Below are 17,595 nucleotides of genomic sequence, written 5' to 3'. Positions count from 1 at the left end.
TAATGTGACAATACTCCAAATGCTGCAGATACAGCTGATTTTCAACATATACTATCGGTGTCTACGCTCTAAAATCAGATCACCTCAAAAAGTAATGCTTTTACAAGATACAGCTATAGATCTGAAGTTTAAGAAAACTAACTTTTTATTTTCTAAAGCTGTGACAAGGAGTTTCCAAGTTAAGATTTCAAGATGTAAATAGATCTATGTTGTTGAACTGACTGCTTTTTTTTGTCTTAATGACGTACTGGGATACGTGTAGCCCTGTTAGCAGTGTTTCCTTTAACAGATGTTCTACACGTTCCACAGAATAGAATCTTTCTGCATTGAACATGACAAACACAGTTGTAAAATTCCTGTTAGTTTAAATGGCCTTTTTGGCTTTTTTTTTGTCACACTCCTTTCTTCAACTCTAGATGGTATAATGCTGCTGTTTAAGACAGCATGAACATGGACAAAAACACGAACACACTGGACAAAAAGGTAAGTGAAGATTAAATGTTGACCAAAAGAATACGCATGCTCCTTAACGTTCCAGGCCATCTGGAGTTATGGAAAGAATACCTCAAGCTCTTCTCTTCGTCTTTCCTCACTGCGTTCCATTTTAGCTTTCTCCTTTTCCAAAGCCCACTGTAACTCTCTTGATTTCTTCTGTTCGCTGGCCATTGTATCCTTGAGAACATCGAGCTCAGCTGCTTTTTCTTTAACTTCAGTCCTAAAATAGAAATGGGCAGTCAGATCATGGCTGTCATACTGCTGAAGTAACATCAGTTACATGATACTTTTGTCTTGTGCTTGCGTAGAATAAAAATGAAAAGCCTATTTAGGAAAAACAAGCCTAACTCAAACATCAAAAAGAGCTGCATAGCTGAAAAATGACTGAAGAAGCATGTCTGTCCTCCTGACTTTATAGCTGCCATGTTTCATGAGTTAGTGCCTAGTGTTCAACTGTTCAACTTAATCCAGTCATTGGCCAAAGTTCGAAAGGGTGCAGGCAAAAAGCATCTTGTCACGTGACTCAAAGCATCTGCAGAAGTTATAAGGAAGTCTGTAAGGCAATATCAATTTGAACTGTGTCATTATTTGCTATCACTGACATTATGATACTGTATAAAGACACGCCAGTCAGGTAAAGACATTAATAGTAATGGCTTTCCTGAGTGCCAAATACTTTGGTACCTCTGCTGTTGGCCATACTTCAAGTCTATTTTTTGGTAGGCATGTTCTGCAGAAAAACTGAGACTCATTTACATTACACGAGACCAAATTCCTTAATAAAATCAGTACTGTGATGTGGGGTGGCACAGAAATTATCATATTTGCTGTCAGTACTGAAAAGTTGAAACCGAAAGCTGTACCTGATGGTTTCTAGGTCCTTGAAATGCTTGTGCTGTGCTTTCAGGGTCGTTTCAAGCTCTAGTTTGGCCTGGGCAAGTTCATTCTTCAGTTCAGCACTCATCATTCTCTCTGAATTTAACTGTTCCTGAAGCTCAGCTGCTCTGTCCTTCACACTCCGGAGCTCCACTTGCATCTCCAGTATCTGTGACTGCTTCTGCTGCATACTGTACTCCAGCATTTCTAGTGGGAGCACCGTTAACAGGGACATTAGTCTAGTAATCAAACAACACCATTCATTTGGGTCCAGTTTCCCATAGCACAGAGAAATGACCATAAGGCTATCACTAACAATGATATTTTCAAAAAATAGCATTTTCTTTAAATAGTGGTGTGAAAACAAACATGTCTTTTACACTGGAAAACACTTCATACTTCCCAAGAAATCATTTCAACTCCTCGAATGATTTAAAAACTATATGCACAACCACATTAATACTTATCATTTGGCTTATGAGGAACATTATCAAAGGCAGCTACATACATATACTTTTGACCAAATATTTGTGACAAAACATTGAAAGCACTTACAGCTTAAGTTTAAAGTACATTTGCTCTCTGAACTTTTTGTTGTTCATTCTTCCTCTTAATTTACTGCACAACTTGGAAAAGTTCAGAAAGCATAGAAAATAATCTTAAAATATTTACCAAACTGATTTTTCTAGCAACTGAAATAACTTTGTCATTTATGATACAGGCCATAAGAACACAGCTGACATTTAAATTTTTGAAAAATTACTCCAGTAAGATTAAAAAAGGTAAGAAGTACATATGCTCAGATAGTAAGTTGAGCATCAAAATCAGAGAGCAAGAGAAGTCAACAGTTCTCCACTTACAATTAGAACAGCACTGGCATGAAAATAGGTAGGAAATACCATATAAATCACCTTGGCTTTTTGAATCAGTTTCTTGTTCTCTCTTTGGGTTATTTTTCATACTGTTCATCTGAGCATGCAATACTTGAATTTCCATTAGCAAACTTCTTCTGTCTGCACCATGAAGACAGTCCATTGCTGTTCTCTGGTTAACAGCCTGTTAGGATTGAAAACACGCTTGAAAGTAAAAACTCTGGATTTTATTAGAGTATCTGTGGTGTGGACATTATATCCATTTATATATTCACAGTCCATATATAATCAGAACATTTTAAACTAAGTCACAATTAGCACAATATTAAAATATTATAAAGAATTCTTTTTAATTACCCTGCAGGGCATCGAAATTATAGAATCAGAAGAGCTATCGGCTTTGTGGCAAATCATCAGTTTACTCACTAATCCTTCAATGTCCCACAGGAGAATAAGTGACCTCTCTCTGTTCCACAGCAACATTATTACTTTCTCTTCTTACAACACGCTTCATATATGTAAGTTACTTTTCCTCTCAGACAATGCAACATAATTATAATTAATGGAATCAAACTCAGGACAACTATTTTTATTCAAATTTATCTCTGAAGGTTCTATTTTTTCTATATCTTGCGCCTACAAAAGTTTTTCGTATTAAACAAATCTCTTCTTCCTGTAAGACATACTTTATTTTCATCTGTTTGATCTGCCACAGTTACATATACTTTTCAAAGAATTTATACATTACAAAGTAAAAACAGGCCTAAAGTATGTTTTACGTTACCTGCTCTTGCAGTCTGTGCTCTAACTGATTCATCAGTATCACAGCATCTCTTGTGCCCACTTCTGCAAGTTCAGTTTGAAACGCAGCAAGAAGAACATCTTGTTCCCTCACAAAAACCTGCTGGATGGCACGCAGGAGTTCTCCTCGCCAGTCTGAGTCGCCTTCAGGAGGTTCAGAACTTGCATAAACCTACAATGGTAAGCACCGGTGTAAACATTTAGCGGAATTCAAAGGTAACACCAAGAACTGATGTTATCATGTATGCAAAGCGTGTGCTTTTAGCGGAATACTGAACATCTCTTATATAACATTCATTCATACAAATGGATTCGTTTTTGTACACCTGATTTCTTCTGCATCTACAAATGCTCAACTTCATCAACCTTTTTCCTCTTTCCTCTCACAATAGGATCATTTTAACAGCTGCTGGAAACATGCTTTCCAGATACCATTATTTTTAAAAAGGTAGATCTATACAGTCAGAAGTGAGCAAATGTCAGATGTAATTGAAGGTATATTTTGTTAACAGAAAGTGCAGCATGCAGCTTTAGTGCATATTTCTGAAATCTTGGCTTCTAGTGATATACTTACAGTATTTAAAACTGAATTATGGGAGTGCTTTACAAGGTTCTAGTAAATCAGTTTTGTTTTAGAAAGAATCTTACGATATTGTCTATACCTCAGCTTCTCCATGAAGTTGCATTCTTGAAATCAGGTCTTTCAAAGATGAGATGGTGCTTAGAAAGGCCTTCCTTTCTTCAAGCCAAGATTCTGGCCCTTGCTTAAGAGTCGGCATCTCCCTTTCACCATATGGGAATTCAGTGAGAGACAGCACCTGCACACCTTCACGATGGACTGCTCTCAGCAAACCCTACAATAAATACAAAAAGAAATCGGTAACGTCAATCCTAACAATAATGATGGTATTTCATACATATTGGTACTTCCTGTGTTGATCAGCACAAGGAAACCGTTTAGGCTTCCTCATATGAATGACAGAAGCATCACCCAGTTCCTTTTATTGGCCAAGCACTGCAGCTTATTAAACAGACGTATTTTCCACCAGTTTCTGAACTTTGGGTGTTTTCGTTATTTTTCAAATTCATACTCAAACTGAAAATTGATTGCTGATGGAAACATTTTAAAAATAAAGTTCTGTGGAGTTTCTTGGCAAGCTTTTCAATTAACTTCTTGAAATTACCATTAAGTTGTACATTATTATTATTCAAGGCCAGGCTGGATGGGCCCTAGGCAGTCTGATCTGGTGGGTGGCAAACCTGCCCACGGCAGCAGGTTGGAACTGGATGGGCTTTAAGGTCCCTTCCAACCCAAGCCATCCTATGGTTCTGTGATTTAAGCTAGGTCTTTGTCAGAAAAAGCTTGTGTTTTCTATTGTTGTGTTGTGTGTTGTTTTTTCTTCAGTAATTAAAAGCACGATACCCTTACTGTTTACAATACACAAATTAATTTACTTTCACAACACAGTTATGAAGACATCTACATCTATAATTATAGAATCTATATGATTCTGTAACAGATGATCACGACACTATCATTAATACATAAGAAAAACAATAAAATATAATTAAAGACTTAAAATTTTTCACAGTCATAATTGAGAACAAGTCTACTGCTACAAAACTCACATTTAAACGATCTAAAAGGCTCACTATTCACTAATCAAGCAGTAACTAACCTAAGCCTTTAGTACCATCATTCTTGTTCCACAATAAAAATGCTCAGTTCCACTTACCTTAATTTTTTGAGGAAGCAAATCTGTTGAAGTTTCACCTTCATCTAGTCCTTCAGATATTGTGTCAGATCCTTGGGTCTGAGCAAGATACATTCCTTGACTCCAGTCTGAACTGGAATCTAAAATAAAAGGAGAAAAAAACATGAAAGCCGGATTAGTGTGAAACTTTGAAGAACAGACATCAAAGAAGTATTTTTGTTGTAAGGTGGTTACATGCCACCACAGTTGATTCTATGCCTGGAGACTATTTGTTTTATCGTTTTTCTTTTTCCATTTCAAATCAGTGGCAGCAAAAAAACCAAACCAAACCAAACAAATAACTACCCTCCCCCTCTGAAGCGTCAAACTTTAAAATACTATTTTAGAAGAAAAACAACTTATTTACAGAAATACATTCACCAAATGACTCTTAGTATGCTTAACCTTTGTCTATGACAAGGATCGTATTATTAATTTCTATTGCTCCTGAGGAAGCCTAAACCTGTCATCATCTCTCACTGCTAGGGAGCTGTAGCTTTCAATTCAAGATATGATGGAGATATATTGAAGAGATAATGGAAAATGTAAGAAGAATATAGAAAGTTCAATTGATTTGCATCAAATACCTTGACTCAACCCACCTCTAATCCAGTCATTTTTTTTCTTCTGTAACAGTTTAAAAAACATTATATGCTCAGAACCTTTTTTTAGTGTGATAAGAGTTCTACTTAGATCTCAGGAGCAGTTGTTTTTGTTCCTCAGAACACAAACTCTTCAGCAGTAAACTTGCTATTGAAATGCAAATTTATAATGCTGACCATGTGAAATCTACTAAAACAAGTTTCTTACCACTAGAACCTCCATCTCTAGCTTGATATGGTGGAGAACGTACTAATCCAGAAATCGGGATTCCCTATATTCAGAAAAGAGAGCAGTCAGACCTTGAATAATCCCACATCCACTCTCAATAAAGAAGCGAATTGTAAGGAGCCTAAAATGATACAAGTGTCTCTCTTCAGTTACCCTGGCAATAAAAGTAATCAAAATGCAGACTAAAAAGATGGTGTTCAATAGTGTGACTTACACTTGTCCCTACTTCACAGAGCATGATAAGTTCAAGACAGTAGCACCTAACAGCTGAATACACTCCCAAATTTAAATTGCTGGGGAAGCAGTTCACAATCTCCCCCTAGGCCATAGAAACATCACAACACTTAAAATATTCATTAATGGTGGTTCACGGTTAGATTTAAAATGGGAATTTCTGTAGCAGGAGCAAAAGCAGAAACCAAGGTACTTCAATGAATATAAAACAGGATACGTACTTCTTTAGCTCGTAGAGTCTCTATGACTTCCTTTAAAGCATTACATTCATCAGTTAATACTTGTACTGCAACAAACTTCTCTCTCTTCAATGCTTCAGATTCAGAGATATGCCTTGTCTCCATGTCCATGATTTCAGCAGCATGGAGTTCTTGCATTTGCTCAATTTTTTCATTAAATTCTCTTATGATCTCTGCAATCTCTTCTGAAGAGCAGGCACTTTGCAAGTCAATTTGAATTTCTGCATTTTTTACAAGGACTGGTGAAGTCTGGATATAGCTGCTGATTTCCACAGTCTTGTCTGTCTGTGAAGATGTGCTTTTCTTAGTTACAGCAGGCTTGCTGGTTAGCAAATCACACACTATTTCTGCATCTTTTTTGCTTTCAGTTTTTGCCACGTCCTTTTCCTTTTTCACATAATTTGCAAGCTTCTCTTCTACTTGAACTAGCTTCTCTTTGACTTTGCATAGATCTTCCTGAAGGTGTACCAGATTTGCTTCTTTTACCTGTAAATATGGAGAATCTGAATTGCAGTTCCTCCAAATCCTTGGAAATAAACAAGACCTAAACAACTCTCTATACAGTTGCAACTCAGTTTAGTTGCACATGTTAACAAATGTTAACATGTTAACAAATGTTAACATGTACACATGGTAACAAATGTTATATCTTAAGAAATAAACCTCTAGATCCACTGTTGCATTATACTGGATTGTAAATCTCTGGCATTAAATGATGTTTTGGTCTACAGTATCAGCTCCATTCCATCGACAGCAGGTAATGAGCAACTGTTATTCTTAGTGGCATGCTCCGTACAAGATGTTTTAGAAAATAGCATGCATAAAGGTTATAATAAATCCTCTATAATCATTTGCTTTTACTACATTATAGAACAATCTGGTTCTTACTGATAGCTCCTTCTGAAGTTTTTCTGTCTCTTCTCTGTAACTGCTCAGTTCTTCCTTAGCAGCAGCTGCTTCTTCTTTAACTTTCTCTAGTTCAAGTTCATTAGAAAGTGAATCATCATTTTGCCTTTCCGTGAGTTGTGTTCCTACCTACAATGCAACACAAGGTACAGAAAAAGGGGAAGAATCTTATGAACAGTCAAGAATCAACAATACTGATTACTCACGTTGATTTACTAAAACCACACATGAAAGTAAGAGGGAAAAACAAATCTATGCAATTTCAGTTAACACATCCAAGAACTCCTTGATTAACACCTACAAATACGTGAGAGTAAAGACCATCTAGAAAGCATGGGGAGGAAGGTCAACAGCCAGTGAGAAATAAAGTCTGATAATATCATTGAATTTTTAACACATATATGGCATTCATTCAGTCTATGCTTCAATGAAAGGTCTTTGAACCTTTTCTAGTCCAGCACCGGGTTTCATGACCTCTCTGAACTTAGGAGTTTCAGTAAGCAACTCCATATTTTTTTTAATTAGGCCTAGTGAACTACAAAGGTTTTAAATTCAGATGCAACACAACCAGTGGTGGAGGTAAATCAGGACAAATGTACATTTGTGAAAGCTACCAATGGGAAATGTACTTGGAATCAAGGCAGGAAAGAAAACAAAGCAAAACAAACATCAAAGTGTACATAATGGTAATGGTTTAAGTTGCAGGGGAGGTTTAGGTTGGATGATTTCTTCTCAGGAAGGGTGGCGAGGAACTGGAATGGGTTGCCCAGGGAGGCGGTGGAGTCACCATCCCTGGACATTTTCAAGAAAAGGGTAGATGTCACACTGAAAGACATGGTTTAGTGGTATGGTGGCGATGGGTTGATGGATGTACTACATGGTCTTAGAGGTCTTTCCAACCTTAACGATTCTATGATTCTCTAAACAAATAAAAATGTTCAGATAAACTGCTATCACTCCTTTAACCATTCTGAACCTTCTTCCAGAAGACTCTGTCATTTTGATTAGTCTACTTCCTTGCCATATAAGTGTAATTCACTCCATTATATGTCAATTCAAAGTAATAATAAGAAAGTATATGTTCAAAATTCAAATCAATTAATGCAAAATGAAATTGATAGTAGAGTTCACCTAAAATAATATCTTTTTCCTCCTGTAACTCCATGAATAACAAAGAAATGAAGATTTACTCCACACAGCAGGATATTTCTATTGCTAGTTTTGTAAAGATGTTTTGCATCTGTTAAAGTTTACACACAAATAAATGATTTTAGTGAAAACAAGCCAAAAGAAAATCGCATATAATTACCAGATATGTCTGCATTTCTTCTTGCTTGATGCATTTCTGAATCTCCCTTCTGTGTTTCTCTTGAACCTCTTCTAGTAATTGCTGAAGTTCCAATAGCCTCTCTTCTTTCAATTTAGATTCCTGTTGTGTAATTTTTACATTTCCTTTTTCTAGCTCCAAGTTATGGTTTGCCTTTGCCAGCTGTTCCTCTACCTCTCTAAGCCTCTGTGTTAAGAGTGATAATTCTGATTCCATCTCATTTTCAGTAATATCACTCAAACCCTCTATTTGGGGGCACTTGCTTGCTTCCTCCAGGCATTTTGAAGCTTCCTGATTTTCCTGCATGAATTTCCCTTGCTCCTGGACTGCATTTAGCTGAACCTGACTCACGAGAGCAGCTGCAACCTTTTCCACTAGTGTTTTCTCTAGTTCTAGTATCCTATTTTCAAGCATTTCTCTTTCAGCTTTTCCTTGTTCTTTCAGATCTTTTATTTCAATGTAGGACTGACACAGTTCTGAATCTTTCTCCTTAATGCATGCCTGAAGTTGCTGCAGCTGTACCTCCATCTTGCTAATGGTGACCCTTGTATTTTCATCTGAAGACCTGAGCTGGGTTTGATCTAGCAGTTCTGTCATCTCACATGAGCCTTCACCCACTTTCTCAGTTTTCCTGTTGCTCTCAACTTCTGTTTTTTCCCTATCACCTTTCATCAGTGCACACCTATACTTCTCTGTTACTCCTTCGTGTTCTTTTCTTAAAATGTTTATTTCTTGCTTTAGCTGGTTCATTTCTAACTTAGTTTCCTCAAGCTCATTCTTTGTTTGAGATGCCTCTAAATTAATACTTTCTACTTGCTTCTCCAAAGCCTCTTTTTCTGCTAGAACTGTTTCAAGTGTGTGTTTCAGACTGTCAGTATCCTCGTGAAAAGCAGTGATATCTACAGGTATTTGTTCAATATTTGCCAGCTCTTGCTGAAGCTTATCAATTACATCGTTCAACTGTTCTATTTCCTCATCATTTTTTTTCTTTACACGTTCTTGATCACTTTTCAGACATTCTACCTGGGCTTCAAGCTCCCGTATATGCTCATTTTGTTCTTCAAAAATCTGCAAAAAAACACAACAGAAAGATTCATAATGAGTAACGACAAAATCTTCAGTTAAGTCCAGTTCCTGGATCTCACAATAACAGTTTTATCACAGTTTGCAATATCTTGTAAAAAAAAAAAAAAAAAAAGTATGTTTTAAGTGAACTTCTTGATGGGATGACTCTTGTAAAGGTCTATGAGAATCAAGGTATCTTCACATAGGTCTGACAAAGCCTGTGACCTTAATAAACTCCATACGCAGGTGTGAAAGTATCAAATGAAGTGAAAACATTCATAATATTTACAGAGGTATGAAATGCTGAAGTTCAAGTGTTCACAATACTTTTTCCCAACAGTTTAGTCTAAAGCTCTAGCTCTTCCTTACTGTTGAAAATTAAAACAACTCAAGCCATTCTATGATTCTATGATTTTATGCGAAGGACATAAAATTCAAAGAAATTCATGAAAGAATACAACTAAGCAAATATGAGAGTGATGACTCTGTGGTACAGAGAAAATGAAATCATATCAATTTCTAATAAGAAATAAATGAGTAAGCACAAAAAATATCAAATTATTTATGAACACTAAATTTAACAAATTTTTTAAAATCCTTATCAAAAGGAAAAATATGACAAGCAGATTCCAAACGGAGTAAGATTTATAAAATTAATCATAAAAGCTACTTGCTAAATTGTAAGGGGAGCAATATCTCATTAGATTATAGAAGAACACTGAAACTCATTTTGAAAGTCAAAATAATGGCAGACCAGATTACAAGTAGTGAGAATCCGTGAATCTAAGTGGATATGTTTTCCTAATAAAATGTCTGGATATCTGAAATGAGCAGTGCTTACACACTGGAATTGGAAAAAAAAAAAAAAAAGAAAACAGAAGGAAATCTCTCAATAATATTCTGACAGGAAGAATATGAAGTAGAATTAGTTACGGTACCTAAAATACTTAAGAACAGTAAAAATGCCTTTTACAAATATTAGGAAGAGGGGAAAAAAAAAGATAACTAAATTTATTACTAAAACAGCTGTGCTTTTCCCTTTATCTCTCAGTATTTCATTAGGCTTAGTTAGTTAAATACTAAAATGACTCTGTAATAATTATAATATGTTTAAGAATAAATGAAAAATGTGACCACATAAATTAGAAGGGCTGACTCGAGAATCAATAACTTTTAAAAATCCACAGAGACTGAAGGGAGCTTAAAAGCACTACAGAAAACGTGAGCAAGGCCTTTGTTTTCAGAAGAAAAGAACAGTGACCCTGCTGACTGCTATCCAGTGAGCTTAACAACTTCTCTTCTTCATAACAGCAGAATAAGGGGCCACACAAGCCATATACAGCTATTAAAAGAAAAGCACTTTGTGGGATGAAGACGTCTACAAGATTAAAAAGGGGATTAACCTACGGATGATCTATTCATTTTTTAAATGGTGATCTCATAAAGAAAGAGTTATTATTTAATGTCCTGGAAACTACAGCAGGGCAGGAAGATGAAATTAAGAAAATAAAATCTTATACTACAGGAGAAGAACCAATCATCAGAATGAACTACACCTAAATCCTGGGTATTTTCCTCAAGGCAAGGAATGTAACTCTCTTACCGTGGCCATTACAAAAAGCAGAATTGTTCTAGATTCTTGAAGTATGATCTTTTCTAAATCCAGTTTCCTAAATCCAATTCAAAGTTTTCTAATTATTCACTGAGGTTCATTATAAGTAAAAGTAGCACATATAAACTCAGCAAAATTATCTAGTCACAGCTCTGTTTTATTTCAGTGGATCCAATATGCTTCAGCAAAATGTTCTGCTAAACACTAAGCTGCTGAGGGGTAACAGAGTTTTTATTATTACCTTACTGAACAATTTGGGCCCTGGGGATACAAAATATGTACTATAACTACTGAAACCAAGTGCATTATATCTGTATAAATTGCAAATAAGCCAGAGAAAGATGAAGGTTATTTTCATAAGAACACGTAATTGAAAGATACCAGAACACTATCGGTGTTAACTCTCAATACATAAGATGAAGATGAATCTCCTTCTTTTTGCTCTATTTTCTTAAGAGAACACAGCATGCTGCTTGCACAACCACATTTCAAATTGGATTAAATGTGTTGCCAACATCAGCATGATGGCAAAGTATTTATATAAACTCAGAAGAACAGAAGTTCAGCTGCTAAAATCAACTGTAGGTCCAACAGGTGTCACTGCTGGACATAACTGAAGGTAAGCCACTGCAGGGAAGATGGTAGAATACATACTGAGATTCAGTTCAGCTACTAAATATTGCTAAATTTTCAGAAGTACAAGAAGAATACAGAACGAAGAACTTCAGACAAAAAACAAAGCAGAAATAATGCACAGTAACAAATAGAAAGCAAGTATAATGTATTCATAGTATATAAAAAAAGAGGTGGAAGGGGAAAAGCAGATCAGCATTAAAAGATTGATACTGAAACACTAACGTTTTTAAATTAAAGCAGGAATAGAAGATACTGTGATTAATGAAGAAGGGAGATACTTTTAAAAAATATATTTTAAATATTATTATTAAAGCTAGCAACATAACGCTGGACTCCGAAAAAAATTTCAAAAATATGTACTTTGTTGTCAGTTGTGCCTTCAAGTTGCTGTTGCAGTTTTGCAATTTGTTCATGAAGATTATCTATTTCCTGCTCCTTTTCTTGCATGATGTGAGCGAGTTTCCCAGCCACTAAATGATGGTCCTTTATGGTGGCATCTTCAGATTTCTGGATAGCTAGTCCCAGTATTTCCATTTCATCCTACCAAAAAAATCCAACCCCCAAACAAAAAAAATCATGTTACAGTTGTACATAACATTTTCTGCATATTTTTGTATGAGTATTTAAGGCATAGAAACAACAAGCTCTATGGAATGAGAAGTAATTGTATGAGCCTTTTAGTATTTTGCAAGTTGAACTGCAAAAAACTGCAAAAAAATGCTTGAGAAAAAGAAATAATTTGTCATCCTGGCATTTTTCAAGAATTTATTTCTGAGAAGGGAGAATGAAGTTCTAGGCTTCCCAGTTACATAATTACCTTAAATAATTTGTTCTCCTGTTCAAGTTCTTGCAAGTGTGTAGTAGACTCCTTCCGCTGAATTTCTAGTTGCATATGCAATAGCTGAACTTCTTCATTTTTATTTTCTAACTCCTCTCGAAATTGCTCCAGTTGTTCTTCAAGGTTTGTGACCTATGTTCCCAAAACAAGCAGTGAAAAAGGAACAGACAACCATACCAAAAATTAAATGTTGTAATTTTCAAGTGCAGTGTCTTCTGTAAAAGAGTTTGGTAGGGAAAAACAATTGAATGTATACTCAGTGACATTCTGAGTCACTGAATGGGATTTTAAAACACGCTAAAAATCAGCTGAAATTACTATGAATATTTTCTTAATTGGACTGAACTTCGATTACAGAAATACTCTTGTAACTCATAAGCGTTAACAGAGATTATAATAATAATTATGGCTCACAGAATTTCAAAGGGATTTGAACAGCTACTTCACCTGTTGAAAAATGTCACCCGCATAGTTTACTATATTCAAAAGTAAGCAAAACCAATAATCTAAACTATCAGTGGAAACATTACACAGACATTTTACCTCCTTTTCCTTTCTGTCCACAGCTTCTCGTTCAGCTTGCAGTTGTATTTCAAGAGGTAATTCTCCCTTTACAATGATTGTGCCAAATTGTTTCCTTTCCTCCACCTTTAAATAAACATTAAAATTAGTCTTGTTTAATAAGAAACAAATGAGAAGGATACATTGCTTTGTTCTCAAGAAAATAAGAAGGAAGTAAATACATCATAATTTTAAACCAAGAATACCTTCTGAAAGTTATCTGCACTGATGATTAAGGCTTGTTCCAGTTCTCTTATTCTGCATTCTAATTTCTCAATTTCTTCATTTCGCTCTTGTATATCTCTCTGAAGTTGCTCCTTAGAAAGCAAAAGCTCACTGCACTTATCTGTTTTTTCTTTTAGATGATTTGTTAACTGTTCAACCTGGTGACATTATGGACAGAAGATGAATATATTGTAGTAGATTGGAAAGGTTTGCTAGCAACAGTAACAGCACTCATTTTTTTATGGAGAAAAAAATTCCTTCTTTTTTCTTGTAATGAAATTCTAACTCTTTAGGTGGAACAGAATGCAAAATTAGGACATTGTAGTGTTACATCCAACAAACACTACAGCATTTTCAAAGAAGTCACATATTCTTTGCTGTATCACCCGCTCTCTAGAACTGCCTTTGTTCCTCACAGTGTCCTCAACAAAATGTCCAGCATACAGTTAGGTTAGAACCAAACACAATTGGTGGACAATCGTGTGACAGGCTGGGCTCATAGGGTTATAAATGTAATGGAGTACATTATGTAATGGAGTGGCCAGTCGCAAACGAGGTTCTGCAGGGCTTCATTTTAGGGCCAGTTCTCTTTAGTGTTTTCATAAACGATGTGGATGCGGGACATGATACTAAGTAAGTTTGTGGATAACACTGGATCAGGAGGAGCTTTTGACTTCCTCGAAGTTAGAGAGGCCTTGCAAAAAGATCTTGACAAATTAGAGGGCTGTGCAATCACCAACCACAAGAAGTTCTAAAAGGATCCCCACAGGAGCGGATCCGGGGGTTCTGGTTGATGGCAAGCTGAACATGAGCCAGCACCGTGCCCTGGCAGCCCAAAGGGCCAATTGTACCCCAGGGCGCAGCAGGCCCAGCACTGCCACTGGGCAAGGGCAGGGGTCTGCTCTGCGCTGGTGCAGTTCCGGGAGCTGCAAAGTAAGAACGTAAAACTATTACAGAGGGGGGCTGTGAAGATGGTGAAGGGTCTGGAGGACAAGACGTATGAGGAGTGGCTGAGGTCCCTTGGTTTGCTCAGCCCAGAGCAGAGGAGGCCAAGGGGAAACCTCATGGCGGCTGCAGCTCCTCACAGGGAGCAGAGGGGCAGCGCTGAGCTCTGCTCTCTGTGACAGTGATAGGGCCCAAGCGAACTGCATGGAGCTGCGTCAGGGGAGGGGAAGGTGGGGGCTAGGGAAAGGGTCTGCCCCAGAGGGCTGTGGGCACGGAACAGGCTGCCTAGGGCAGTGGGCACAGCCCCAAGCTGCCGGAGTTCTATGAGTGTCTGGACAGCACTCCCAGACACAGGGTTTGGATTTTGGGTGATTCTGTGTGGAGCCAGCAGTTGGAACTCAGTGATCCTTACAGGTACTTTCCAACGCAGGGATATTCTACGATTCTGTGTTTCTATATTGAAAATCATGCAAGAAAAATCAAGGAAAAATATACACCTTGCTCAAAATGGAAGGTGTACAAAAATCATACACACATACAAAAAAAATTTCCCTGCCTAACAGATCATCAAATAAAACATACACACAGCATTTGCATCACTGACAGTTTTCTTGATTTTGTCAGTTGTAACAGATTTCCATGACTCCCTTGAACTTGTCTGTTCTATAGCTACTACATTTGTTTTACTGGAGACAGAATTTCACTCTCGGTGTCACTGGAGAGGTTCAAGTGTGCACAGAGAGAGCTACTACCTCTCTGGTGTTTCAACCTTAGTAATTCAGTTCCTTCAGTTATCCTTCAGTTGTGTACCTGTGCTATGAACACGATACCACAAAACAATGTAAGAACACGTTAAATTGCAAAAATAGTCCTGACCATTTCCACAGCATTCTGAAAACAGAGTGGACTTTCTAAATTAATTTATAGAAAAGACATGAAGTCTTTGTATGTTTACTTTTAAATAACCCCAATAAAACCCCCAAACAGACCTCCCTCACAGCACAGTCATCTGTTGGGGTATATGATCCTGGCTTGTAAATGGATGTAGACTAGGTACACCATAAAACAACTCAACTGTAATACTTTAAGAGTTGTCATTTTATCTTACATAATCACTGATTACAAGTAATAAAATGTCTGACCTCTCTGCTTTGATGTTCATTGACAGGCTGACTCCTTTGTGGAACCTTCAGCTGTTGTTCCAACTTCTGTATCTCTTGCTGGAATACGTCTCTCTCATGCTCTCTGTCAACTGCTTGCTCCTGGAAGTTACAGAATCATGTGGATATACCATTTGATTTTAAAAAGTATCTGAATTAAATATCTTATTACTTTACATTTTTTTTAACGTGAGGCTGGCATCAGTATGCCTGTGTTTTGATGTAGCAGAACCTCTTACAACTATGACTTAAACAAAATTCTTTCAGCCTTCATAGTTCATACTTCTTAAAAAAAATGAAGACAGCATAGATTCATCCAGTTATTATTTCACAAAACTGATGGTCTTGTTTCTTCTATGCCAGGCACACCACACAAATGGCAATAAACCAATATTTTAATATTTTTTTCTTAATGTTTGTCTTTCATATACATAGCATAAATATAAATTAAGGAGTTAACTTAAGAATTAACTCTGTGAATATTTATGAGAAGCCAACAACAAAAAACCCCAAACAAATAAAATAATCCCTAAACAAGCCACAAAAGCTCACCACGATTATAAATATTTATATATTATTCAAATTTTGAATTTCAGCTTCTCTTCTGACCAATTTCAATTGTTATATCCCAGTTTGATATTTGTGAAATATATTATTGTAGAGGAAATAGTATGCAACTGCCAATATCCAGTGAATCAGCACCTTTCAGGTTTGTCTATTTTACAGTGACATTATCAGATACATGAAAATAAAGTATCTGAAGTATCTGATGTAAAGAGGAATGCTTCTGTCAAGAAACAAAACATTTTGCAGAAATCCAGAAAACTGGAAATAAAACATCAGAATTCTAATTCTGTAATTAAAAATGACTCCTCATCTCCACAGTTCATAATTCTCCAGTGCATGCTATTTGCAATGCTGTACTGTGTTTATGACAATGAGTCTGGTAAGAAAAATTCTAACTTCTGAGTCTTGTCATATGACACACTATATTCAGTGTGAAAAATAACCTTGTAGCTGTAGAAAATGAAATAAGGCAAACACAATTGTGGTAAGAAGTAACTGGAAAGATCTCTCCTTTTAACATTGCTTAGAGACAGATAAAGAGGGGGTGTCACAGTGTGGTATTTTTATTACATATGAAACTATACCACCTTACTAGTAGTTAAGAATTTATTGAAAATGCACAGAAATAATAATTCTGTCCCAAGTATAAGACACTTAATAGGAAAAAAAATTGGGCAAAGAAGACTGCAGAGATGATGGTGTTTGTTGAAAACATAGTTATGTTCAAACTGCTGAGACAGCCTGTAGGAAGGAAGAAACTGCGTATGTTAAAGAGGCAGCTGCCATTGTGAGTGTGGGCAAATACACATATAACTGGTTGGGAGAAGTAGCTTAATATCTAGAGATAGATTCTTAGATGCTATGAAAAAAGGTATATAGAAGAAAGCTAGAGAAATTATGTTTTCAATTTCAAAGTAGAATTGGAGCTGAGTAATTAATTCCAACAGACCTCAGTTTCTAGGTATTTGCTGAAAATAAAACCAACCACCAAGCATTTACTGCTAAACCAAACCTCAGCACAAGTCCCCACCCACCCACCTTCATGAAATCCTCCTTTCACCATACTTACATCTAGAAATTTTCTTGTTTTCTCAAGTTGCTTCTCCAAAGCCTGGTTTTGCTGCCTTAAGTCCATAAGTTCTGCATTTTTTTCTTGCTCTAGCTCTATGAAACGACTGACTTGTTCTTCCAAGTCTATTTCCAAGACTTTCACTTGCTTCTGAAGGTCATCGTGTTCTTTTTCAGCTTGACGCTGGACTTCAATTTTTTCTTTCATTAGCTTTTCTGTTTCCTCTAGTAATTCTGGTTATAATAAAATCATCACATACTACTTTTAGATATGAATAGTTATCAATGTTATGAAACAAAACCACTTCCCAAGGCTGTATGTATCCATGCTGTAGTCTGCAGAAGGACATGAACTGGTTTGGGTTTTTACTATTTTTCATTTTTAGAAAATGTACTTTCTTTTGAGAAGCAATGAAGATAACCATTATAGCAAATTCATTCTAGAATTACTGTCCTTTAGATAGCCTTCAGAGGACTAATAGCGAAATGATATTAGATCACTTCCCCATTTAAGTTACATATTAATTAAACAGTCTTTGTATAACTGGCACAGAAAAGAAAAACACAGATTCAAACTATAGCT

General features: G+C 36.3%; 1 protein-coding gene across 5 annotated transcripts in view; it reads right to left on the bottom strand.

Annotated features, from left to right (window-relative positions):
- Nucleotides 1-17,595, bottom strand: part of AKAP9 (A-kinase anchoring protein 9) — a 104,386-nt gene that overhangs the window by 9,685 nt on the left and 77,106 nt on the right. For all 5 annotated transcript variants that reach the window (XM_021386583.1, XM_021386584.1, XM_021386588.1 and 2 more), the window contains 16 exons: nt 17,014-17,246; nt 15,360-15,479; nt 13,254-13,430; nt 13,030-13,134; nt 12,466-12,618; nt 12,009-12,188; nt 8,318-9,403; nt 6,991-7,137; nt 6,085-6,588; nt 5,609-5,672; nt 4,781-4,899; nt 3,707-3,898; nt 3,028-3,216; nt 2,283-2,427; nt 1,359-1,578; nt 565-715 (listed from right to left, as the gene is read on the bottom strand). In XM_021386583.1, coding sequence (XP_021242258.1) covers nt 565-715; nt 1,359-1,578; nt 2,283-2,427; nt 3,028-3,216; nt 3,707-3,898; nt 4,781-4,899; nt 5,609-5,672; nt 6,085-6,588; nt 6,991-7,137; nt 8,318-9,403; nt 12,009-12,188; nt 12,466-12,618; nt 13,030-13,134; nt 13,254-13,430; nt 15,360-15,479; nt 17,014-17,246 — 3,785 coding nt within the window. The remainder of the gene's footprint in view (nt 1-564; nt 716-1,358; nt 1,579-2,282; nt 2,428-3,027; nt 3,217-3,706; nt 3,899-4,780; nt 4,900-5,608; nt 5,673-6,084; nt 6,589-6,990; nt 7,138-8,317; nt 9,404-12,008; nt 12,189-12,465; nt 12,619-13,029; nt 13,135-13,253; nt 13,431-15,359; nt 15,480-17,013; nt 17,247-17,595) is intronic.

The sequence above is a fragment of the Numida meleagris genome, chromosome 2, assembly GCF_002078875.1.
Source record: "Numida meleagris isolate 19003 breed g44 Domestic line chromosome 2, NumMel1.0, whole genome shotgun sequence".
Classification (NCBI taxonomy): domain Eukaryota; kingdom Metazoa; phylum Chordata; class Aves; order Galliformes; family Numididae; genus Numida; species Numida meleagris.
Note: the sequence above shows the minus strand (reverse complement) of the source record. Positions and strands in the feature narration are given on the sequence as shown.